Below are 25,797 nucleotides of genomic sequence, written 5' to 3'. Positions count from 1 at the left end.
ATGACTTTGAAGAAGGTTCTTGAGACTTTTGCAGAAACTAAAGACTTCAGCTTCCTTTTAACAGCAATATTCTTTGGGTCTGATCTGTTGGTCATTTTTTTAAAAACTTCTCAAATGCAAAATTACCTTGAGAAAGGAGATTCTACTCTGTGTGTTCTGTGCCAAACATGGAATATGTTGTCATGTTACTGACATGGAATTCTTTCCCAGGATTTTTCTTGTTTTTCTCCTGTCTCTTCTTTTGATCTGATGTTATTTTTTTTTCAGCTAAGACTACATATATGAGGGAAGTCCAAAGTTACTGGATTGGGCCAATGTCCTCTGGGCACAATCAAACATTATGAAAAGATCTCTGTACTCCTCTTGCCTTCTATTTAATATGTCATCATTTATTTGTAGTGCTTAAGCCCTACTTATTAGGCATTTCCTGCTTGACCTCCTGTGTTCAGCATATTGACACTCCAGTTTGCATATATTACTTTTAAACTTTCTCCTTTGGGAAAATACTGCCTGTGTGCTTTCCAGGGGGAGGAAAAAAGAGAAAAGTCACTCTCAGTGCTCTCCAGGAAAACCAGAAACTGAGAAGTTGCAAACACAACCGTGTAACTTTAGTGTTTTATGCTTAGTTGTTGAGGAAGAAATGCTTTTTGAAGATGCCAGATTTTGCAGCAGGGAAGATTTGGTTTGTGAATGCTTTATAGCCTAGAGTGATTGTAGTGGTTATTTTCACAGTACTTTTATTCATGAGTCTGTAGGAAATGCAGTAGAGAGTTTACTTCTGTTGCCTGAAGACACAAAGGGTTAACAGGTGATTTGGTGTCAGGTATTGCTGAAGAACTACTCTCAGCAAAAAGCTTTGTAACCTACACAAAGAGGCTTGATAAATTCTGATTGGAAGCTGAAGTTTAATAACTTCAAAGTGAGATTTAGACAAATTAACTAATACAGCAATGTACCTGAAACTTTGCTAGCTGGTGCAGGTGATTCCTTCTGGCCTCTGTAAAAGCAGAAGCAATCCTCCAGTATAAAGGAGGTTTTTCTAAAATTTGTCTCCATTTCAGTAGTGAGCTGCCAACTGGCCTGTAAACATAATCACCAAGATTTTAAATTAAGTTTATATACTCTTTTTCTCTTTCCTTTTGCAATTTCACATTATAGCTTGGTCTACAGTTGTTGATTCCCTGCTCTACAAAGATGAGCTTCACCATGCTCTTGGTAGGTGATATCAGTGCCATCACTGACCAGGGTAGGAATGAGTACTCAGCCTGTGGGTAAAAGGTAAGTCAGCTTTTATTCACTATGGCACAGCTCTCTAAGGTTATCTTTTTATTATTCTTTGGAGAACTGGTCAATAATAAAGTGTGGTTATACCAGCCTTAGTTCCTAACATATTTAAAATTTGGCTAGGTCCTTGAATTAGAGTATTTGGGTTTTGATTTTTAAACATGATAGTGAGTTTCTGTGTTTGACCCTCCTCCCTTCCAAAAGGCAGGTTTTATGGGAACCACCCTGCTGTCTGGGACTCCTTTTACCTGGAGCCAGTAGCTAAATTCATTTTCTCTCCAGTTGCTCAGCTGCAGCTGTGGTCAAAAGAAGCATGTGAAGCAGAATACTGAGTACTGGCCATGGGGTAAAAAGCCAACTCTTGCCATAAGTGCCCAGGTAGTCCTTCTAATTCCAGCCATCCATCTCCCCACAGAGCTGGAAAGAAAGAGCTGTTCACTGCCTGGTTCACTCACAGCTGTTGAGTAAATCTCACCTGGATTTGTAACTGAGACAGCACCTTCTTCTGCAGAATGAGCAAAATGGGGAGGTGATGGCTCCTGTCCCTGGTGCCACTGTGCTGTCTCTGGCACGTGCAGCCCAGCCAGCTTCTCCCTGGCACTGTTCACCTGGCCCCTGGCTCCTGTCTGTCCAGCAAAACTCATGGAAAATTTGGGTCATTTTCGTCTCAGCTTGAATTGCCTGCTCTGTCTTGCACTCAAGGACTTATCTAAGTTTTAAAAGTATGATTAGGGAATAAAAAAGTATAAGCACCCTTTATATAAAAGCCAACTTACATTTTCCACATCAGTTGAGTTGTTTCTCCAGCCAGAGTCATTAAACTTGATTTCCCTGTCTGTATGCACTCTGGGACATGTTCCTGGGAATCCATCATCTCCAGCTATGTGCTTTTGTGAACTAACTTGCAAAAGGAAAAAGATACATTTCTTACTAGTGTAAGTAAATGCTAGGTTAGAGGTGTATATTGGTAAGAGATTTTACTAAAAATCTTATAATGGTCTAAATCTTGCACTGATGGGGTAAAATGATCCTTGGTAGCTACATTATTTGCATAGGAGAATGGAAATATTGAGCCTTTCAATTAAACTGGAGTGTGTTTGCAGTGTGGGGTGGCTGTTAGCTGTTGATCCAGATGGGTCAGAGGTTAGAATGGTCATGTTTCTTACATGGATTCATGACCACATCAGGGTGAGTGTAATACTCCTCCTCTATAAGAGGAAAACAAGTGCAAGGAATTTGTTCAGGATGTCTGAGATTCAGGAATTAAATTCAAATCTCCAGTCTTTCAGTCTGCAGTCTCAATAAATGTGATATTTCACATAGGCTCTTCAGTCTTCTTGGCCATCATCAGAAGAACTAAACTATCCCATATTTCACATGCCCTGCTCTAAATGCAAAAATAAAAACCACCCCAGAGATTAATTTATTTTTTTCACTACTGGGTGAACATGGTGAATCAGGAACAACACCTTTTGTAGTTAGAAAAACTTTGGTTTTCTAACTGATGTATCTAGGAGCTGGCATTGGAAATGGTGCTGCCTGCATACAGCCATATGAAAATCTGTGCTTTCCAGTTAACTTGTAGTGCTTGAAGTCAGCAAAACTACTGCATTCTGATTTATTTTTTCCCTTCAAAGAGAAGACAGCTATTTTCAATTACATAACAGACTGTTGTGTTTTGGGCTTTTTAAATTAAGCATATAATACCCATAAATAAGTCATTCTTCTGGGCTTTTGGCAGCAGCAAAATTTGGGCTGAGAGTTCTTTCAGCTTAAAACTTGGCAATGATACAGCTACATGAGACAGCATGGTCTGAATGCTTTCATATATATTAATGTATATCATACCATTACTCCCTTTTCAGCACTTCTTGAAGATATTTTATGGCCTGAAATATATTAAACACAGAGCTACTAAATGACTTGAGCATAGTTACCCAGAAAGTCTGGGGCAGGGCTTTGAATTGTTTGAAGCCTAAAACTCTTGAATTTCGATTTTACAATATTCTGTCATATGGCAGCCTTCAATTTTTTGTTTCTGTTGCACTCATTTCATTACAAATTATTTCCATGGGTTAGGCACACAAGAAATCTGTGTGATTATATGTGAGGGATGTGTTTTATTTGCTGCCTAAAGCTCTGGCAGTATTTATGTGATGTTTACTTGCTGAGACTGTGTTGAAACTGTTGAATAGGACTGTGGTGGTTCTGACTCCAGCAGATCTCCTTGCAGACATTTCTTCAGTGATGACATTTTTATTTCATCTAGCCTTTTCTTCTGATAGTATATGTGTGCTGCATGAATAAGTGCTAGGGAGTTTGGTCTTTTTTTTTTTTTTTCTCTGAGAGTTACTTGGTATAAATTAGTTTTCATTATAAACTGTCTGCTGCTTCCACTGAGGTGGAATTTCTTTGATTCATTACCCTGAGCAATAATGACATCAGATTTGATTGCTCAGAGCTGTTAGAAAACAGAACTAGACACTCTGCCCTAACAGGCTGCTTGACCAGCATTAGTTGTGTGTTTCTGTCAGTGGAACTATAACTGAACTTCTCCATTGTTTTGGTCTGGACTGGTGTCAAACTAATTGACCTTAAGTGGTCCTGGCTGCTGCCTTTTCAAAACTGACACTTGTGGTGATTTCAGTCTTTGTAGTTTCCTTGTTGTCCCATATCCAGTCATCTTGGTCTCCTCAGCTCTTCCATGACCCATGTTTTCTATGCTTGCTGATGTACATGAACAGCTGATCAAAACCAGCTTCATCCTTCCCTAAATAGAGCATTGTGCATGTCTCCAGGGAATAGAGCTGCTCACCTTCTCAGCATCACAGCTGACTATCCAGCCATGTCCATCTAATCCAGGTGTTATAACATTGGCACTGGTTGTGACTGCTCAGTGCAAGGTAAAGACATCACCCCATGGTCCTTGAAGAACTGCTGGGACTGGTCACAGCAGGGCTCAGACCTGCAGTGGGGGATGTTGCACTGGTGAGCACGAACACAGCAGTTCTATTTTGCTGTTCTAGAAGGGTGGGAAAAGCATCCTGTGTTGATTCAGCAGTATGCTGGTTTGTCTTAATGCCACTGTGGGCTTCCTTCTTATATTCTAAAAGCTCTTAATAATGGCTGTAATTCAGAAGTGTTGTTAAATCCTTTTCTCATTGCCTGTTGTCATGTTCATCATCCTTTTATTTTGAGATATTCTTTGATGAGCCGAGCCTCTGCACAAGAATTGTGTGTTATATCTTTCCCTTCTCATTCAAGTGAATTTTCTCTAGTTCTGCTTCTTTGAAGGTATTTTGTGGATTTGTTTTCCAGCATCTGTGTGCAGAGTACAAAGGTCTGCTTTTGTTATTGCCTGTGAGGTAGTCTGCACATATTTGAGACTTACTTTTTTAAACCACAAACAAAAGATCACTTTTTTTAAAAAAATTGTTTAGCAGAGTATTATAATTGGCCTAGTTTGAGGTGATCTTGCTTTCCTGTACAGCTCAAAGATGACTGGAAGGTTGTGGGGCTACAGAGCAGTGGCAGATGGTGACATACAGCTAATAAGCAGGGGCTTGTGCTCAGCTGTCAGTCAGAAGGCCCCAAAGCTTTTGAACAGAGGATTTCCATCCTGCCTCCTGCTGGGAGTTCAAGCCCTCAAAGTAAAAATCCTGTGAGATAGCATCTTCAAAGTAGTAGAATTAGAGGTAATTTCTCCAAAGCACTGTATTTAAAATAAAAATAAGAATAAATCAGGCCACCTAAAAGGGCATACCTTCTTCAGATAGCTAACTCAGAAGGGCATTACACTTGTGAAATTTGACATTAGCTACTGCTCACTGGGAAACACATCCAGAATCTTAATTTGAGAGGGGGAGGGGGAGAAGAGTGATTGGGAAAATGAACTGCTGGCAGGGCTGCAGTGGTGTGTGCTGTGCTCATGGTGACTAATGAATCTTTGCCCTCTCAGTGGCAGCAAACACGCACAACTGCCTGGCCCTGCAATTACTGCTGGAAGGGTGGGTCAGAAATGGAAGTGAAGTACAATTCTCTGCTGTTGCACACAATGAACTGGAAGGGGTTTACTGGCATTATGTAGTATTTTACCACTTGCTAGTTAGAAAGATGTATCTGCAAGTCCTTCAGTTCTGTGCGAGTTTTTTCCATTAGTTTGGAAAATAATTTTTTTTTTTTTTTAAATTTTAAAAATGTGGGCAGTACTCCCTTTAAAACACTTGGGCTGCTCTGCTTCTATTCTTTGGAGAAATCCAGCCCAGGCTTGAGGTAAGAGCTGTTGTCCAAGCAGTGCCTGATCTGGCTTTATCCTTTGCTTGTATATTTGGCATGCTCAGCAGCACACAAGTGATTGTGTGCACAGATCTGAATCCTGCAGTAGCTGTCTGGAGATGCTAAGGATCACACTTGGCCAGTCATGATTCTGCCAGCTCTTCCATCCTCCTAGGAGAGGAAAATGAATTCTCTTGGTTTTTTTTCAGAGTCAAGCAAGAAAAAAAAAGCTAAGGGTAGGTACATACCCACAAGAGACTTGGAGGATAGCAGAATTGATGCTGTTTTCTTTTTATGTGCCTTATATGTCCTCCAGCCTTCCTGCTTGGGCTTGTTGAGAGTGGAGAACAAAGGAGTTAAATGTAGTGAAACCCTTTGCATGTTCCTCGTAGTTAAAGCTGCACAAAGAGATCAAGGTCTTTTGTGTATTTAAAATAGAAATGTAACATCTGATATCCTGACACAGCCTATCCACAGTGACACTGCTGACAGAAACATACACGGATGGTGAGGACACTGTCGATTGGCAAAAAAAAATAAATCTATCTTGCATGTGCTTTTTACAAAGCCTAAGGAAAAGGCTGTTTCAATAAAATACTTTTTGTGATGGACATTTGAGATTTTAGTTCTATTTTGCAAGTGCTTTTTGTAAACACCTTGGTTTACACTGGCAGACTCAAAGGTCAGAGACACTGAAGAGTTGTGTTTGTGCAGTGGCTCTGTGGAAGGACCTGGTCCAGTTTGGGGTGATGGCTCATGATGGCACATGAGCTAAACTCAGCTATGCAGGCTGAGTGAAGTGAAGAAAGTGCACACATGGTGCAATATTATGTGTGATGGATTAAAAGGTAATGAGAAAAGTATTTTTAGAAATGTTAATTCAGGTTTTTTTTTTTTTAATAATGTATTTCAGCATATTCTTCTTCTGCCTGTGTTGTCTCTCACCTGCTAGTTGCTGTGTGCCTCAGAGGGTAACCCTTGCAGCTGCAGTGCTGTCACTGTACAGAGATGGATAAAAGCACATGACTGTGGTTTGTCTGTTCACAGTACTCGTGTGCAGTCACGAAGGAAGCAGCCGGAGATGTGGTGGACAGGGGGACCTCCTTTCTGGTTCTCTTGGAGTCATGGCACACTGGGCTTTTGTTGCTGGAGCTGAAAAAACAAATGGGTATGAATATTAATTAACAACTTAATTGCTGTGAGTCTGTGTTCACCTGTAGCAACTGTCATAGACCTGCTATTATATAAATTTTTAAATTAAATTGGAGATTTTTGTAAGAAAGTATCCACTTTTTAGAAGTATAAGAGTGTCTAGAGTAGTCTATATAACAGTAATAATTTCAATTAGACAAACCTTTTAGTAATCTAACATCTTCCAAGTCTGGGGCAAAAAAACAGCCTCTGGATCTGTTCACAAGGACTTTTATGTATGAGGTGCATGTTTTCAAAACAATTGAATGTAGGCAGAAAGTAGAAAGGATAAATAAGTGGTAGTCATTGGCAATAACATCTCTGTAATTCAAAAGACATGTTATTTGGCTTTGTTTTTTCTGTTTTGGTGAATCCTCCTGCATTGTGGCTAAGTAATTCAGTGGGGCAGGTATGTTTAAACTTGCAAATAAAGACAGTTTCAAAGAGAGTTAATTCTTTTAAGGCCAAATGGCAGTCCACTTGGGTTGGACATAAAGCAGCCATGCAGACAGCTTTTGGCTTTTTAGTTAAATTATGTCAGTTCCTGCTGAACTGGCTGGTTCAGATACTCATGGAGTCTTTCTGTGAGAGCATCAGCTTTAAATAAAGTTGAAAGCAATGTTAGCAGTCAGGGAGTTACAGTCCCTCTTCTCAGTAAGTAATGAGCTATGGAAGCTTGAGGAGTGGAGACCTTCTGTAGCCTTTGGGGTGCTGCATGCAGGTGCACAGTATCAGATGTCCATGGGAGTTACCCAGGCTGTGCTTCTGTTACCAGAAGGGCACTGCACAAGGTGCCCCAGGGCAAAAGAGTTGAACCAGGCTTCAAAATCCTGAAATCTGAATCTTGGTTTACTTTGTCATTCTGGGTATCTGAATTTGCAGCTGCCACTAAAGGAAGAATTCTGTTTTAAGTTGTTAAAGAGTGCCTTCATTTTTGCATTGGGTACAGCACAGCAGTATTAAATTGTTGGAGAGATTAGCAAACACAGCACATGTTTTCCAGGCTGTCCTGACTTGAGCTCCCGTGGCTTTTCTAAACAGCTCTCTCGGAAACTCCTTTATTTTATAGATGAAGGAAAAGTGTAATTGGCACCAGCTATGCATTGTGTCTCCTGCAGTGGTGTTAAGGTGACCCTTCACAGACACCTGCTGTACCAATCCTGCCTACCTCATGTGTTGCAGGAGAGGAGGAGCTTTTTGGGTTCAGTGAGCCAGGGCATCCGCTTGGAGACTGCACTGCAGGCAGTCCAGCCAGTCCTTCCAGCTTGTGCCTGGCTCTGGCATTTCAAAATGGGTCTGTACAGAAAGGTTTTCAAGCACTGACATTGTGCTTTCAGGGGTGCTAGTGGCACAGTAGGTAGCATTCCTCAGTTGGGTAGGGAGGATGCTGATGTGTTTGGAGTATGGTGCTTTAGCTGCCTTGAGCCCAGGAGGCTGTACACAGCTCATTTCAGTGTTTGGGCATCCAGGATTCACTCTCAAGGTGGCTTAAATACTCCTGCTCCTTGATATTGCTTAAGTAACACTTAATTGTGAATGTCCTGCTTTACCTGTGTTTTACATTGGGATGCTTCACAAAACTCTCACTTGGCAGAGGAGTCAGGAGGTCCTTAGTGTGTTCCAGGCAGCAATGCTCAGCTGAGGCTGAGCTTTGTGAGATTTTTTTAATCAGCCAGACGTGGAGCACAGCACTGGCTGCTGAATTATTCTGCAGTTGTTTTCTGTTTTAAACTCCCATAGCCCAGTCTGTGAGAAGATTCCCTGGAGGTGGCTCTGGACTGTGCTGGCTGCTCTGGGGAAGGTTCAGTATTAGAAGTACGAAGGTTCATAAGTGTATAGGAGGCATTTCAGCAGTGCTTTAGCTTGTGTTGTGGTCTTCACTTGCCACTGTACCCCTTTGAAGCTGATCTAATGAAGGCTCTGGGGCAGTCCCTATGGCCCTTTTGAAAATCATGCCTTGTCTGTGTCCCCATGACCTTCCCCAGCCCTGCAAGACAAAACTAAACAGAGTTACCCAGAGAATGGAGAGGAAATGGGGTTCAAAGGCTGTCAGGTGAGCCTTCAGTCTTCTCTGAAGGAAAGCATGAAGCTTCACATCAGTAAACTAGACATGGAACACCTTCCCCACTTTTTAAGCCTGTTGTCCTTTGAGTGCTTTGGCCCTGGTGGTGTTTCTTATGCAGTCACATGCTGTGCCGTGGGTAGGGAAGTATTTGACTAAAAAACCTCAGACAAAAGATGCTGTGCAATGCAAGAGTCTAGAACATGTTTGCTTAAGAGGCCTTCCTGGCAATGCTAATATTTGCAAGTACAAAGATGATGTCCACCATCTTATAAATTGCACAGAAGTGTTCTTCTTTACAATGTTGTTTTCTGGTTTGTTTTTTTTTTTCCTTTCAGTCAAAATCCCTTTCTAGTGGCTGCATTTGGAGCTTGCTCTCTCACAAGGCAGTCCAACCACCAAGCCTTTCAGAAATTCGGACGTTCAATGACAGCCTCTGACATGATTTCAGAAGTTGGAACAGCTTTTAACAAACTCTTTGAAACCTGAAGCCAAAGCTGCAGAGAAGGAGGAAGAACAATGACTGCAAGAGTAATTACATGTACCGTAGAATTTACATAATGCACCCTTTCAAGTGCTGTAGCAGCATTGACATGTTAGGTAGATATTTTTTATTTTTAAGAATAGAAAAATATGATTAATGTAGATATTTTTTAAGAGTTTGGAATACAAAAATGTTTTGGCTGAAATAAGCTGTAGTTGCAGAACTGTTATAATATAATAAAACTAAACTGAAAGTATTCCTCTGTTCTTTTTGATAGTTATTGAGCAATAACTAAAGTGTGAACAGCAAAAAAAAAAAATGCACTTGATATGTAGATAAAAGTCTTCCACCAGCTCAACTGAATTTCTTGGATTTCACCAAGGTTGTCACTTGTCATTATTAGACCCTCTGTCTAGAATTAGCTATTGCACTTCATATTTTGCCATGCTAGTATAGTAAGAAGCAAAAAGTAAGCCTCTTTGGAAAGGGAATGCATGAGAGTTGCTGTAGATTTTGAATGTAATTAGTTGCCTTTTCCCATTCCTGGTCCCAGAGGCAGCATTCATTAGGACAAGGCATCCCTTCCTGTAATGTCTTTTTTTAAAAGGTTCCCCCTTGGCAGAAGAAAGATATGCTATAGGAATCTTAGCAGTAAAATTCATTAAACAATAATTAGGCTTACCTGAAAGATAAATAAATTTGTTTTCTTTATCTGGTCTTGGCTCAGTACAATGAACATTTGAAACTGTCATTCAGAGAGGTACTAGGTGGGGCAAGAGACTGTGATAGCCAGCAGAACTGGCTCAGCTCTCAGTGACCATGGAAGAGCAAAGTGCTTTTGAAACTCCAGTTGCCTGCTGGGTCAGAGCTCAGAGCAGCCCAGCACACAGATCTGTAGGTGGACAGTGATGAGCCAGCAGGAATGCAAGCTGAAGGAGCAAAAGGCAGCCCAGAGCTCGTACCTGTACCCTCACAGCAGAGTGCAGGCAGCATGCACAGCAAGTCAAAGAGGAACAGAAATAGGGTGGTTGCTGTTTGAGCTTCAGGTGCAGTGCACAGTACTGCAAAAAGCAGTTCTTAGAGCAAAAAGCATAGAGGCTTTTACTTGATCTTTGCAGGACAGACACACTGTCAGTGCCACGCTGATCTGGCACACTGGCAGAGCAGGCAAGCATTAGGTGTGAAGCAGAACTTCAGCTGGATTTTGCACAGGACCATTCCTTAAATTTTTGGAGATTTAGTCAAATCTTGTAGGGATTGAACCAGAGTGGAGAGGGAGGCAAGTTAATGCAAAGCAAATTTAAATGGGTACTGCCCTTGAACCCCCACTCCAGCTCCAAGTGTTCCTGCCCTTTAAAGCACATAACACATCCAGCTATTGCAGTAGATGTCACCTGCTCAGCACAGCCACTCTTGTGGTGCTCTCAGCTGGAATGTGTCTCACAGACCAGTCAGACTGTTCTCATTCCTTGCAATGGCTGCCTGCAGAAAGCACCTGGAATCAGAAAGGCTACTCCAAGTATTTCCCTTCAGCCCTTAGAGTTGGTATTTCTGGATGCACTGTGACTACTACCTCACCCTGATGCATTTTTCTTTTTAAACCAGTTACCTATTTTTAAAATAGGTTTTTAAGTGTTTGCTTGTGTTGCTCTATGAGGGTTCACAGACTACTCTTAAGAACTGAGGTTTTAGTGTTTAATTTAAGCAGTTTTGTAAACTGTCTGCATCTTTGGGGAAACTTAAGCTATTATTTCCCCCTTTAAATGTTTTTTGAGAGACCTGACTACTTTTAAATGAAATCAGAAAGTTAAAACTGATTTTTAAACAGCTACTGCCTTCAAAATACTATTTTTTCTTGTAATTAGAACATCAGTGGTACTATAATCTAAATGACATGTAAGCAAAGTCAATCAATTAACAGAGCTCAGTACAGATTTCAACCTGCCCTGTTGGTTTTAAAGCTACACAGAAGTTGTAACTGCTATTCACTAATGTATACAAATTGTTACAATTTTTAAACATTCTGGAAATGTAGCAGTTTCTTTTGGTAGGAAATAAAAATAATAGCAAATTGACTGGACTTTGTTTGGTGTGTGCTGATCCCATTTCACACAGCAGCTGAGCTGCTGCTCCCCATTTATTCTGTTTTGCTAGAACAACACTGCCACAAGCAAATGTACATTACCAGCTGTGTCAAATAAGCACCTGTGCCCTAGTGCTGAATGGAGAGACACCCCACTCTTCTATGGAATAGAGGTAGTAGAGAAAGGGAGCAGAAAAATAGCTACACATTTTATTCTCAACAGTATAAAAGAAAGCTTTCAGCCTCTTGAACAGATACTTTAAAAACACACAAGTGCCTTGTAATGAACCCACATTCTTGGTTCTTATGTTTCCATAAATTAATTTTTAAAAAGTGCAGGTACCAGGTAAGTACCAGCCCCACATTAACACAGGCCCTAGAACACAGGTCACCTCAGGTGTAAGAGAGGCTTCTGCACCTCTGCCCACAGCCACAGCAGCCAGTGCCAGCAAAAAGGCAAACTAAACATACTTTATACTGATACATATACATCCTAATTTTATCTTCCCAATTCTGTGCAGATCCTGAGTGTGCCAGAGAAATTCCTTGTATTCTGTGCTAAAGCAAACAGAAGATACCAAGCCTTACAGGAAACTGGATACCATCATATTGCAGGTAGAGGTGTCATAGGATCAAAGCAGCACCACTGCAATAAGGAAATACTTCAAGGTTAAAAGTTTCCCCCTTTCCTGTGTCAGAGGAACAGAATTGTCAAACCAACAGGCATAAAACTGTTTTTACCTTAAAAACTGGCCCAAGTTCTTGCCTCTGCCTTCACTGTGTTTAAATTCTGTGTGAAGTCAGCAACATGAGGTGAGGGCAGATGACAGAGCCCTTGGGCTGGGGCAGTTCCTGCAGTTGAACAGAGCCATATCTGTGTAAAGTCAGTGCAGCTGCTCCTGTGCTGCCTTGTATTCTGGATGCTTCCACCACCTGTGCTGCAAGGCCTGTATTTATTTACCAAGTACTAGTGCCAACAGTTTTGCTCAAATTACATGCTATCATTTTTAGCCATTCTGTTCAACAGATTTTATTTTGAAAGAATTAGTATTTACAGCAGTTGCCAAAGCAGCTGAAATAAAAAAACAGTCCAAAGATGAGGGATCAGCTTTTTTCCTCAGCCTGCTTCTCTGTCTGCCCTCCTTCCACAATTTCCCAGGTTGAAACAGCAGCTCTGTCCTGTAAGAAAAAGTAAGCAGGTCAGCAGGTCAGTCCTGCCAGACTGCATCACAGGTTTTTAACCAAGATTCACTCAGCAAAGCTGTTCATCCAACTGGACAAAAGAGGTGGCAATACAATCTCATAGGAATGCCACTGCTACTAATAATGCTCAGAGTTGTAAAACAAAACCAGACAATTTTTCCTAGCTCAGAGGGAAGAAATACAGAGTGGGAATGTCACCTCTTGAGCGTGGGATGCAGCAGCAGGCTGCAGCCTCTCATATGAGTAGCCATACCCAACTCATGCAATTGCATTTTCAAGTCTCAGTGGCTCATGTCCCTGAAAACACACGTTCAGTACATAAGAATGTACTGCTGAACATGTTTCATCTGAACTCAAGACAGAAGCATCTTGGTTTTACTATCTGTAATGTGATACTGTCATTTTTGAAAGCCAATACTGCAGCTAAACTGAACATTCTATTTAGAACCAGCTGTCTGATTGCAGTGGTTGAAAATAAAAGTTAATCTGAACATGACAACCTTCCATGAGTGCTGACTCATGAGAGCAGCTGGAACTGCTGAATCTTTTTTTACATGAAAATGAAAACTTTGATGCCTAAATACCCAATTACTACATTTCCCTTAGTAGCACTGCTTCCAAGTACATTACAATGACAAGAAAAGGCATGTGGATTTTTTTAAATCAGTCTGTTGTTGCAAGTTATGAACTTCAGCCAACATCCTTTGCAATGAGCAACCTCACAGAAGAAACCAGAGTAGGGAAATCACAAGCTAGAACATGAAGGACAAATTATCCTTTCTACAATCCTGATTTTTAAGAAAATTAAGCCACCCCCACCCTCCCCTGTCTCAAACCAGGGTTCCTAGTCTGCTTCATCTGTTCCACTGCTTTTCCTCCTGCACATGGACTTCAGGAGTTGCTGGCTTGCTTGAGCCTCACATGACAGAGGGCAGTGTGTTGGCATTAATGCATGCACAGTGTGAGGTTCAAACATTTTGTGGAAATGAGGGGCTGGACAGAAATGAGAACTTCATGTAACTGTCTCAAGCACTTACTAGGCAAGCAGGCCTCCTGTTAGGTGGTTTTACTAGGCATTTCTGGCATCAGCTGAGCCAGCCAGGCAGACTCATGATGAGCAAGAGGGTGGGGAGAGCCCTGCTTTGTGTAGGCTGTGTCTTGTTGCACATGTGCTTTGGTGAGCCTGTGTGAGGAACTGCAGAGCTGCATCACTCCATTTGCAGGACTCTGGGATTTGCAAAAGCAAGATGTGAGCTAACTTCACAACACACCTTTGGATGCTCCCACAGTATCAGCAAAAAAAGAAGGAGTTCAGCTTGATGCTTGCTCTGTGTGTGCTCCTAAGTGCATGTGTGTGCTTTGTCTGCTGGAGCAATCTATTCTGGGACAGATTATGCTGAGCTTCAGGTTATTAATTTTTTTTTTTTTAATAAATGGAATGGTTTGAATCCTGGCTCAGATTAATTTGTGGAATTTTCAAATGTAAATGCCTTCAAAAACAAACCAAAACAGATCTGTGAAAGGATGGAGGTGGGGCTACAACATTTTTCCAATAGATGAAAAGGCAGGCTACTTCTCCGAGACTGTCTCAGTGCAGTTGTTTGGATTTGCAAACTTGCTTGACAGGTGAGTGTAGTGAGGATTTACAAACAAGTTACAGGGAGCAGATGCTCCAGCTTCCCTTTCCTTTCACAGCTGCAGCTCACCATCACCACCACCACCACACTCTGGCCCTCACCCTGGTTTGTCATCCCAGAGAGGAGAGAGCTGACCACGCTGCCAAGTGACAGCCCTCACACTCAGCAGCTGGAGCAGATGTGTGCTGTCACTCCCTGATGTCACTGTGCTTTCCATCCTCCCACTGGTAAAACCATGGGGCCAGACTTGCCAGGATCAGTTCCCAGGCAAAGGAAAAATGAACAGGATAAGCTGGATGGAGGGAGAGAAGGTGGAGGATTATTCTGCACTCAAGGAGCAACACTGACCCTTGTCTCACAGAGGAAAGAAGGGCAATGACCAAGAGGAACTGAAGAAGCAGCACTTCAAAGAAGTAATGCAGGTCCTTGGAACCAGCAGAAGGCAGTAATGCCACAGAGGGTCTGCTCTTGAGCCAGAGATGCCACTGAGATAATGGAAAAGAACAGTGGTGTTTTAGCCTAGATCAGGTGTACACAAGAAGTAGAAAGCAGGATGGAGAGAGGAGTGGTTCACAAATCCTGTACTAATCCTATGGTTCAAGAACAACTGAGAATGAAGCTGCTGAACATGGAAGAGGCTTACTCATGAAGACTTATTTTTGGTGGGGAGTGTGGGGTAGATAAGGCATTATTTTCACAAGTCATCTCGGTTTACTTTCCAGTTCCTTTGCAATGTTTTTTAAGATTGCACACATTACTCACTTCCTTCTGAATTGAACTTGGGCAACCTAGGGATTTCTGGGCATTATGAGATTTTCAGTGGCTTGCATGGAGACACAAGGCTGAGGGGGAGCAGAAGAGAAGGCAGCAGTACCACCAGACAAGGGCTTGACTTCCACCTGCTGCAACTGCAGTCACACAGGGAGCAGGGCACAATGCCACAAGCTGCTCAAGGACAGCACAAAGTGAGAGTCTCACAAAGAGGGTTATTGTCTCCTACCTTTATGTGGATCCCAAAGGCAGCAAGGTCCCCACGCAGACTGTCACAAGCCTCCAGGAGGGGCTTTCTCTCCTGCAGTAACTGCTTCCTCTTTTCCTTCTGCTCCTGTTTGTGTTCCTCAGCTCCTGCCTCACCCTGCCCTGGCACAGCGCCTGCCGCTTCGGGCAGGGCCAGCGCGTAATGACGCACCTTGGAGCGGAACCTCACCAGCTCTTCAATGACATTGCAGAGCACTGCAGACTTGTCTCCTCCCACAGCCACCTAGAACCAAGCAGAGTGCTTGTTCAAAAACACCTGAGTATGATATTCAAAAATCACCCCCATTGCCATAGCAATGTGAGCCTTATCACCTCTCTTGATTGTGCATCCTCCATATATTGGTAGGATTAAAACGTCACTATCTCACTAATGCTGGACAAAAAATTATGGTGGAGTGATACTTGCAAGTAATGCAGCATATTCCTGCACAAGAAAGCATTTACCTTGGAGCAGAGTACTCTCACATGAACACAACACACTGCATAACCCAAGTGGGGAACTCATTGCCACAGGAAACCTCGGAGATTCCAGAAGTGTGCATAGCTTAAAAAGGGATCAGACAAGTTCATGTAGGAAAGGCCTGGCAACAGGAATCCAACACAGCAAGGAAAGCCTAGCCACCAGCTCAGACAGCTCCTTGGCTGTACAAGTCCAAAGAGAGAGAACACATCAGCCCCTTAACTCTTGTCTTTGAGCTCCAGACTGCCTTCAGGAAAAACAAACCAGGAAAAGTAAGTATTTTGGCTTCACATCTCTAGTCCATCCTATCCTTTCTCCTTTCATCTACAGAAACCCTTCCCAAATCCACAGAACTTTAATCTGATCCACCTTACCCAAAGTTTCAGCATTCAAACAAACCGGCAGGAAGCAGCAGCTACTGCACTCAGGGCGTGGGTGTTTCCTGGCTGCAGCTGAGCCCCTTCCTCCCCTCAGCAAATTCCAGGCTTCCCTGCCCTCCTCTGGCTTGGCAGGAGTCTCACTGGTCAATGCCTCAGGAAGGAAGAGACTCACTCCTCCTACAGAGCCCTGCTCCAACAGCTGCCAGCACAGGAGCTTGGGAGCCAGCTGAAGAGGAAGGCCACTCCTCAGCACCAGCACAGCCAGGCTCCTGATCTCACTCTTGGCACAGAGACCACCCCTGTTTCTCATTAGAGGCAAACTCCCAAGGGGGAGGAAAGGACAAACCGCCAACAAACAAGAACACCACTGCAGTGTTTTATCACTAAGACACAAGGGCAGGAGCACAAAGCACACCAAGGCCACGGGCAAAGCTCCTGGCAGCAACATCATCTGGGAGCAGAAGAGCAGCTGAGTAATTAAAGCCAGAGGGGACTGGGTTTAGTCACCGAACAGCAGGATGGAAATGAAAGGCAGCAGAGTTTCAGAGGTCACTGACAAACAAAGAGGAGCAGGAGGAGGAGGTGAGGGGGAAGCTATTGAAGTATGAGTGTGAAATGCAGTGAATTCCTCAAGCTTTCAAAACATGTAACCATACTAAGGAAAAAGTTTATGAGATTGAAAAAGGTAGCAAATACAAGTGCCAGAAATGCTCCATAGTAACCTGTGGCAGGATAAATACTTAAATACAGAAGGAAAAGCCATGATGATGGGAGCAAGAAACATGGCTCTACAAACAGCACTCCAAGAGCTCAAACCAGGCACCTACTGGAGGGAGAGCTTTCAAGAGGAGGAGCAGCTTTAGGAGATGAAGCAGTCTGATTGCCACATAAAACACTGTGTAACCACTCAGAGCTGTTCTCAAATTTCTGGCCCTTGCTTACTCCACAGATTGGCCCCAGCTGCACCTGCAATACATTCAACACTCTGCACTTCTTTGGGAGAGCAAAAGGTCCCCAGCTCAAAAACAGGCACAATGGTTTTCACTCATCACCTTTCCAGATGGATTCATCTTACCTCCCTTTGGATAAGATCTCCTCTTGCCAATGCAGAGAGAGACAGGTGCTCTTATTGTATACAGCCACTGGGATGAGCCATTCCTTAGCATCCCCACTGATGACTTCAAAACACATGCAGCTACATTAGGCTGATTAGCTGAGATGAATCCCAGCCCAGGAGCAAGACAGACCCACAGGCTACAAGCAAACATCCAAATGAGGGGGCCCAAACAGTGCTGCCTGTATTCTCTGCACTGTTAGCACAGCAGTGTCCAGGCCAGGCAGTCTCTCCCACACAGCACACATGCCAGGACCCACTGTGGTCAAGGACTGCTCCTAGCAAGCTGCATGCCTGGGGCTACTTGGCTGAGGGGCAAGAAAGGCTGGATGCTGAGCTGCTGTGGCTGGTCTCAGAGTCAGGGAACAATCCCTACACCATTTTATTTACTAAATTGTGGTAGTTCATGGGCCTTTCTGATGAAGATTTTGACTGATTCATCTACTGGAAGCTGAAAGAGCAGAGGAACAGAGAGGAGTCTGATGAGCAGCTCCTTTCTTCCTGCTTATCTCAGACCAGCATCTTCTGCTGGTGCCCCTGCCACACAGAGAAAGGGACTAGCACAGACTACAACAAAGAAAGGCATTCAGATACTTGTTTCAGCAACTATGTAGGTGCAGCAGATGCCTGCACACAGACAGCCCAGAATCTGGAGGAATGACTTGGCCATCCAGCTAACAAAAAATTTTAAGTGTTTAGAACTCCACTAAAAATTAACATGCAAACCACAGCCTGTGAGGAGTAACACACAGCCAAATTACATCCAGTCACTGAAACAAATTTTGTGAGAAAATCCACGAAGGCAAACTAAATAAATGCATTTACCACTATACTGCCTGATTTTCAAAGGATAAATAACATTATTTACATTTTCTTATTCTCTTCTCCCCCTCCCCAAAAGAACTCTTCTGTTTTGCAGAACAGTTTCTCTACAGGAAGTTTTTCCACTATTTTGCATTCAGCTCCATATTTGGGCAGAGAGGAGCAAAGAGCAACCTGCTATTCTCCAGCACCTTGTGTCATTTTAAATGATCCCCTTCCATACATTGGGGTATCACCTCCATATTGATTTCTCTTTTTCCTGTTCAGTACTTTGGTTTGAGATTTCCTCTCCTTTTTTTTTCCCCCTCTCCCCATTCCTATCTTTCCCAGAACTAGTTGGTTCCCATCCCCAGCTCACTGTCCTCCCCTCCCCATATTCCCCCATGGCTCAAGGCAAAGCAGCCCCTCTCCCTGGCTTTTTGCAGAAGAGTGGGACACCTCACAACTGCAAATATTCATACAGCAATCAAAGCCAGCCTGGATGCTGCCATCTGGAAGAAGAGGAAAAGCTGGGGCAAGATAGGCACATAACACGACAATTTAAAGGCCTCCAATGCTAACTTTTTCTTGTTTCATTCCTCAGTCTTTCATTTCCACAGCAAAACTGGTGCAGAAGTCACATGGGAGTACCTCCAGGAACTAAAAAGCCAATACTTTCTTCCACCTGCTCATACACTGCCCTAAAACATCACAGGAGAAACTGCAAGCAGTGCAGAAAGGTTTACTAAAACCATAAATAACTTTGTTACATCTGATGCTTTCAGAAAGCACTCTATGAAATATAACACTGGGGCTGCTACCATATCCTCAAACACATAGAAAAGATATTTCATTACCTGTCTTTCTCCAAAGGACATCCCAAGGGCATTGAAAAAGCCTTCTATATAGGAAATAATGCTTCCATACACAACAGAGCTTCTAGGAGATCCAGCATCCTGTTTAGAAAACACTCAAAAGAGATTGTCCAGTCAATACATATTACAGAACTCAGCATCTCTCTGCAGCCTAGTTCACAAGGGAAAACTATTACTAATTATAAAGATCTACCTCCACCAGGAGCACCTGCCCAGACAGGCAATCTTACAGATATAAAAGCACCTCACAGCACAAAGGGAAGGGATTTAAGTAAACAAGGGAAGAGAAGAGCTTATCACCAGCCTGCACAGTGAGAAGAGATGTGAGAAGCTGCCATGCATTACATGTGTGCAGTAAATTAAAAAAAAATAGAACTAAAAATAGAACTTCTGGGCATGAAAGGGCTGTGTGTATGGAAACAAAATGAAAGGAACAAAATCCCACATTAATGGGCACCTAAAATATAAAAGATTTTAAAAATTCTTAAGAGTATCTTATTGATTTGATCCATGTGGAGACCACTTCGAGATAGTGTATGGTGTTCTGTCATGCCCTGGCAGCAGTAGCAAGAAAATAAGGATTAAATGACAGACTAACCCTTGCCTAAAAAGTAAGAGTGATGACATGCACAAGCAAATCAGCAGTTGGTACTGGATTTTATCTGACACCTTCATTAGGGCCTGAGATAAGCTATAGGTTAACATGTATAGGTGCATCTAAACTGGGAGGAGGTGGATCAGGCCACTGAGACAAGGGAACAGGAGCATGCCATCTAAGGTGAGAAATGCTTAGCAGGAAGGCTAAAGAGAGGAATAAGTAGTTATGTGGATTTAATCACAGTTCTTAAGGAGAAAAACTATAGTCATAACATATATTAAAGAGGGAACACTCCACACAGCTGAGCTGTACCTAGAAAAGCTCCACCACCTCAACCAGAAATCCCAGTTGGCTGCCCCAAATATCCCATCCCATTTTCAACAAAATGGTTGACAGGAGGACTTCAGAGGGAACAGGTAGTGACTGACAAAATGGGGGTAGTTGCATCTAGGACTGGCAATGCCATTACAGATCTCTGCTGCAAAGTGTTTCAGGTCAGGGATTCACTTAGAGATCAATTTGTAAATATAAGTCTAAGGACAGAATGTAAAGCCAATGCCAAAACAGGACCAGAAGGAGGCAGGATTTCTAAACCAACAGGCTAATTCTCTCTTAAAACCAGTTACTACCATGTACACATTTCTTTTACTGCATGAACATGGTGAACAGGGTGACAACAGTACTCAGGGAGAACAGCAACAAGGCTGAGGTGCTCTCCTTGAGTGATAAAGGGAGCTGTTGGTAAATGGAGAACCCAGAAATGCTTCAGATAGTGTTTCTTGCTCAAGTCTTGTCCTTACCACATGCTTTTTGTGTCAGCATGAGAGATCTTAACAGGGTCTTAATTTGCCAAAGCAATCTGAAGACAGACTCATGAGGGAATGCTGATGCCAGTTACAGTCTGCTGACAGCAGGAGCCACTCAGACCCCGATGCTGAACTTGCCACCAAGACTGTCCAGTGCACCTGGGGCTGCCAGCCAAAGCCCCTGCAGCAACCACCCCCCACCACTTCCCAGTTTAGCTTAATTTCTGTGCATGGATATTAAGCAAAGAAGCAGGGTAAGAACACAGAATCAGCACTTAAATGAGCAGCATGTCACAACAGCTTCAGGAGCCTTAGGTATAAATAATACAGGGCAGCAAGAAAGAAACATCCTCTGGACACAACAAAGCACAAAACAATAGCCATGCACAATTCCTGTGATAGGGTCAGGACAAATGGGCTCCATTAAGGTCAACAATTTATGGAGCTTTGTTTCTGCCGGTTTCTTATGTGAACAATAAACTAATCTGTCTGCATTAAGCAGTAGGACAGTGGACAGCTGTCATTTTCTGATCTCTGTATCCTAATGGGTTACCTTAGTAACAGCCTTAAGCTGTCTGTTGCCATGGTGAATGAGGTCCATAATTGCTGCAACAGCCCTGGAGGTGTCAAAGTCATCTGCAAACGCAGCCTTCACGGTTACTTTTGTGTTGGCTAGCCTTCAAGAAGAAAAGGTAACATTTAAGATAAGACAAACAAGATGCCAGCAGTATGCTGAATTCATCAGCCATTCAGCCAGAGGGAGTCATTGAAAGGACACTGCCATCTCCTTCCCAGCTGTCCTGTGATGGACAGTGCTGCACTCATCAGGGAGAATGCATATTTCTGCTGTGAAGGGAAAAATTTGATGCATGTCAAAATCCTAAGTGTTACATCCATTCAATAAATACACATGGTTAATCAGAGGGGCCAACAGCAACACAGCAACGTTTGCCTTAAATCATTTAAAAACAGATGGAAAATGAGGCTGATATTAAGCACATCAAAGTTCTGTTTGGCTTTTTTTTTTCCCAGCAGCCCATTAATCATGCTAACAGCATGCTTCTCTTCCAAAGGCACATCACAGGCAGCACTCCAGTGCCTGGCAAGAAAGCTGTCCTGGGTTTGGCCAAGAATCCTGGTGTCAGGATCCGACTCAGGACCAAGCCCTGCCTCCTCATTTCCCAGGAGAGCCCAGTCCCAAGGGATTCCACTCACCATGGCCCAGATGGAAAGGTCCAGTAGGACCATTTGTGTAACAGTGCCAAAAGCCAGCAGGCAACCAGCACAGATCACCACAGAACCAGTGCCTCCAGCTGCAGCCACTTGGAGTGGGAGATGAGGAGAGCAGCAGGGATAAGTGGGAGCTACAAACAGCTGCTGGCAGCCTGCTCCCATACACAGCCAGGCAAATCAGAGCTTGACAGCACTGGCCCAAGGATGCCAATTCTCAAAAAAGTGCAAGGTTAACTGGGGAACCTCAAGCTATCCTAGCATCTCTGGGGCTCTCCTGAGCCTTATTTTGCCTGTTTCTGATTTTTTTTGCCTGGAATGCCTACCTCCCCTCAGATACTGGATGGCTGCTGTTCTAATTTATCCCTCCCAACACTTTTCCCTGCAAGCCTCCCCTCTCCACTGAGTATCTAACACTTTGCTAATTAAGAGCTTTGTTTCATTTTAGTTGTTTTTACACCTAGGAATACACAAGTTGTGCCCTCCCACACGTCCCCTACTGATTATCCATTTCAACTTCCTCATGCCGCTCAGTTTTATCTTGCACCAACAGATCCCCTGCAGCCTCCTGCTGAAGGATTTGCTTTTGCCAAATACCACAGCTACTTAATGCAACTCCACTTTCCTGTATCATGTTCCAGTGCCCCTTGCAACCCTCAGTCAGTGGAGCCACAAGCTTCCCAACAGTGAGGTACCTGAGCCACAAGGAAGCTGCCTCTCACCTCTACAGCACAGACTGTCTCCCCCCTCTGATTCTACAGCCCAGAGCTGCCTGCACTAACCTTGCTTCAGGGCTCTCACCCCTCCTACCCTGACTCCAGAGCACTGTGCTCCTGCTCTCAACTTTGCACCCAACACATCTCAGGCCTTAAAATAATCTGGTTTTCATAATGGACTCCAAAGGATTCTCCTCACCATTATCAGGGTCACAACAATTTTAACTGCTCCCTTCCCTGTGACATCCCAGCCCATGGCCAATCTCTCAGTAGCCCCTTCTCCCCTCTGCTGCACACCACAGTGCCAGTCAGCTTGATTACAAATTCACATGCCCAGGCTGTGTCACTCTTCAGTCATCCTCTTTCTTCTCCAGTCACTACTGCCCAGCTCTACTTATGAACTGGGGAACCCCACAACTGCTTTGCCTCCTGCATCACTCACAAGGGGCAAAGACACCTGTGTTAGGAGAGGCACACAGACCTTAGAAACACAGTGAACTGAGTGTAGCAGACTATGAGCAAAAACAGCTGGCAAGAAAGAGAATCTGGGAGGGAAGACTGCTGCTTAAACAGAACCTCTGAGTCTGACAGCAAACTGCTGCTCACATAATTACAGTCTTATACAGGAGGTGCACTTACCTTTCCCACAATATATCTTCTTTAACAGGGTCACACAACAGCTGTCCTTTTATATAAGCATTTGCATCTCTAATAAATGAGGAGACTGACTGAAGAAGGTTCTTTGCATCTTCCATGCTCTCCTCGCTAAATTCTACTGCTAAAAAATAAAGAAATTAAGGTATTATGATGGAGAGAATGCTGTCTTTCATACATAGGAACAGTATTTGGAAACAAAGGAGAAGTTTGTTATTACTAATACAACAAACTTCTTACAATTAATTGCACATTTAATTAAAATCTCCATTTTCCATGCACACCAGGTAAATTAAATCAATATAAAAGACTATCACTACATATGACAAAGTATAACCTACTGGAAAACATACCAAACTGATTAAAAAAGTTGAATCTGGAAATTTACTGAAGCAATCACTATTTATTTTTTTTCCCATTACTGAATCTCTCTACAAAGTTATCAATCCAAAGCATTAGATTTGATATATTTCTAAGTGTTCTAGTGATGATGACATATACCTCTAATTTTGTGCCTATTCTAAATTAGGTAGACACAATTTGTATTTGGAGACCTCCAAAAAGGCTTGACCCTCACCACTGACTCTGTTAAAAGGGCTGCTTCACCAACATCTAAAATCTAGATCAACCTAAAATTTGTGATCTAACTCCTGAACAATTCCCTCACAACTTCAAAGAGAAATCAACCATATCACTTTGAGAAAGTTATTTTTAGAGAAAATATAAGTTGCTTAAACTCATAAGGGCATGTCTGGAGTGGGATTCATCACACACACATATCAAAGCCTCTTATGGCCACTGGAAAGAAAGATAAAACCTCAAAGTAAATGATTCCTTGCATCCACAGCTGAGCTCCACTTTACAATGAGATGTGATGTACAGGAACTCTACAGAGCTTCTCTTCCACCAGCTGCAGAAACATTAGCCCTACCACTAACCAGCATCCATGCACAGACATCCCCACTGCATTCAGGGAGACCTCAGCAGGCAATTCCACTTTGGGAACTTCCAGAGTGCACTCCTGATAGCAGCTCAGGCTCCTCTTGCCTTGCCTGCACCTTGAAAAGTGCAGATGCCAGACTAGCTCCCTGTCACTTTTACTGGGAATTGCTATCAGTGAAAGGCTTTGTTATATTTGTAATGTGCAATTTTCTGTACAAAAGCTTTCTGACCCCACATAGGAGAGTTCACCTGACTTCAGTGGAAGTTGTGGCCACCTAGGACAGGCCTAAGTTTGAATGCATTCCTTGCCCCAGTATCACACCAGAGCATTCATAGCCAGTGCAGTGTTGCTTCACAGTTGTGTAGCTTCTGCAATAAGGTAATCCAAACTACAGCTGCCAGCATTTTCCTAATATCAGCACTGAGCATCATCCATAATTTCTACAGAAATCTGACCTCTCGTCCTGCCCATGGTACATTCAACTGCTTTGTAGAATAACCTGATGCCCAGACAGACTCTTAAGAGCAGACAGTCTTAGCAAGAGGACAGATGTAAAAGGGGAAAATGATGTGAGACAGATCTCAGTTCCATTAGCCTAAATCCCAAGGAATTCTAACTGTTTAAAAATACTTTCTATAGGATTTACCCCAGTGTAACAAAGGTGTAAGCCTTGCCCTGTATTTGTCAGATTTTTCATTTGTGTATAATTAAAAATCTGCATTACTGCCTCATTAAATCAAGCATTACTCAGTTTTCAAAAAGACCAATGTACAGACCTCTATAACAGTGAGACACTGAGGGTGATCATTTATATACACGAGGATTACTCAACTGACTAACCTGGTTACAAGAATTCTGCACAGAATACTTGATAAAAGTTTATCCTAATGAAACCTACTTTGCTTCAAGACATTCTTCATCCCCAGTTCAGGGCATACTCCCAAACCACTGGCTGCAGGCACTTCAAACCCACAATGCAGCACAGGCAAGCCTGGCCCTATAAACCTTCACTGTGCTCCCCATTCCTTCCTTCCTTTGCCATCGACAGCATCATCAATGCACCATCAAAACACATTTGTTTATTAGCACCAACAAGTAATTACACACCAGAGAGTTCAAAACACTGCAGTTCACTCAGGTTCACAAAATAAATCACCGGAGCATTTCTGGAGACCAGGTGAGCATTCTGGGAACAGAACCCCACTGCCTGTGCCAGGGCTCGCACGCCCTGCCCTTCACTGCATGAAGTGAAGCCACTGCTGATGAGATATGCAAGAGGAAAAGTGCTGCCTCACAGCAGGGTCACAGAGATCTTCAGAGATGGCACCTCTCCTTTCAAGCTGCACCAGAAGCAGCTGGCACTTTGGTGCAGGGTCATCATGCTGCTGCCTAGGGTACCTAGGAACCATTTTCCTATCAGCCTCAGATGGGCCACGGGGTGGTGGTTCAGGCCAAGAAGGGAAGAGCCAGAGGCACCAGCCAAAGCAAAATGCCCAGATAATCACCATTGCCCCCAGAGCTCAGCTTCAGCCTGAGCAGCTCTGCATCACCAGCCCAAGCAGGCAGAGAGAGCAATGAAGCAGAGGACCCCCATTCAGGAAAACATTACGGAAGGATGATCAAAGTCTCTTCCCTCTGACTTTTCTCCTCTTTCCCACAATCAAGGCATGCAGCTTTATCCTCTCTCTGACAATAATCACAGGAAGGGACTCCACTCCCATGAAACATATGTACCCCCTTTCAACCTTTGCCCCTCCAAGGCTGAGGCAGTCTGGAGTCACATTTGTCTCTATTTGTGCCTGTTAGTGCACACAGAGACAGGGGGGTCACTCAGACAACAAAAAAGGCCCACTCCAAGCTCAAGAAACCACATATCAATCACAAGTCATTTCCAAATGTCAGGAGCTGCCCTCATCCACAGGCCTACAAAGATCTGGTTTACACATTCAGTCCAACGTTTGTG

General features: G+C 43.2%; 3 protein-coding genes across 11 annotated transcripts in view; 1 reads left to right on the top strand and 2 right to left on the bottom strand.

Moving 5' to 3' along the window:
• The window catches only part of COL4A1 (collagen type IV alpha 1 chain), a 366,614-nt gene extending 358,619 nt beyond the window's left edge, over positions 1-7,995 (bottom strand). The window contains exon 1 of the mRNA XM_079322953.1: positions 7,991-7,995. The gene's annotated coding sequence lies outside the window, so the exon portion shown is untranslated. The remainder of the gene's footprint in view (positions 1-7,990) is intronic.
• Positions 1-9,552, top strand: part of NAXD (NAD(P)HX dehydratase) — a 48,426-nt gene extending 38,874 nt beyond the window's left edge. For 5 of the 6 annotated variants that reach the window (XM_079324116.1, XM_079324115.1, XM_079324118.1 and 2 more), the window contains 2 exons: positions 6,607-6,727; positions 9,151-9,552. In XM_079324116.1, coding sequence (XP_079180242.1) covers positions 6,607-6,727; positions 9,151-9,301 — 272 coding nt within the window. In that variant the 3' untranslated portion in view covers positions 9,302-9,552. Of the gene's footprint in view, positions 1-1,158; positions 1,279-6,606; positions 6,728-9,150 lie in introns of those variants that run through there. The other variant, XR_013776574.1, reaches the window with a different exon arrangement.
• Positions 9,553-11,575: 2,023 nt separating this feature from the next.
• Positions 11,576-25,797, bottom strand: part of CARS2 (cysteinyl-tRNA synthetase 2, mitochondrial) — a 42,743-nt gene continuing 28,521 nt past the window's right edge. For 2 of the 4 annotated variants that reach the window (XM_079324641.1, XM_079324640.1), the window contains exons 11-15: positions 22,877-23,015; positions 20,845-20,968; positions 18,870-18,968; positions 15,220-15,480; positions 11,576-12,558 (exon numbers count right to left, since the gene is read on the bottom strand). In XM_079324641.1, the coding sequence (XP_079180767.1) occupies positions 12,484-12,558; positions 15,220-15,480; positions 18,870-18,968; positions 20,845-20,968; positions 22,877-23,015 (698 nt within the window). In that variant the 3' untranslated portion in view covers positions 11,576-12,483. The remainder of the gene's footprint in view (positions 12,559-15,219; positions 15,481-18,869; positions 18,969-20,844; positions 20,969-22,876; positions 23,016-25,797) is intronic. The other 2 variants (XM_079324642.1, XM_079324643.1) reach the window with 2 other exon arrangements.

This window comes from Erithacus rubecula, assembly GCF_903797595.1.
Source record: "Erithacus rubecula genome assembly, chromosome: 1".
NCBI classification, from domain to species: domain Eukaryota; kingdom Metazoa; phylum Chordata; class Aves; order Passeriformes; family Muscicapidae; genus Erithacus; species Erithacus rubecula.
Note: the sequence above shows the minus strand (reverse complement) of the source record. Positions and strands in the feature narration are given on the sequence as shown.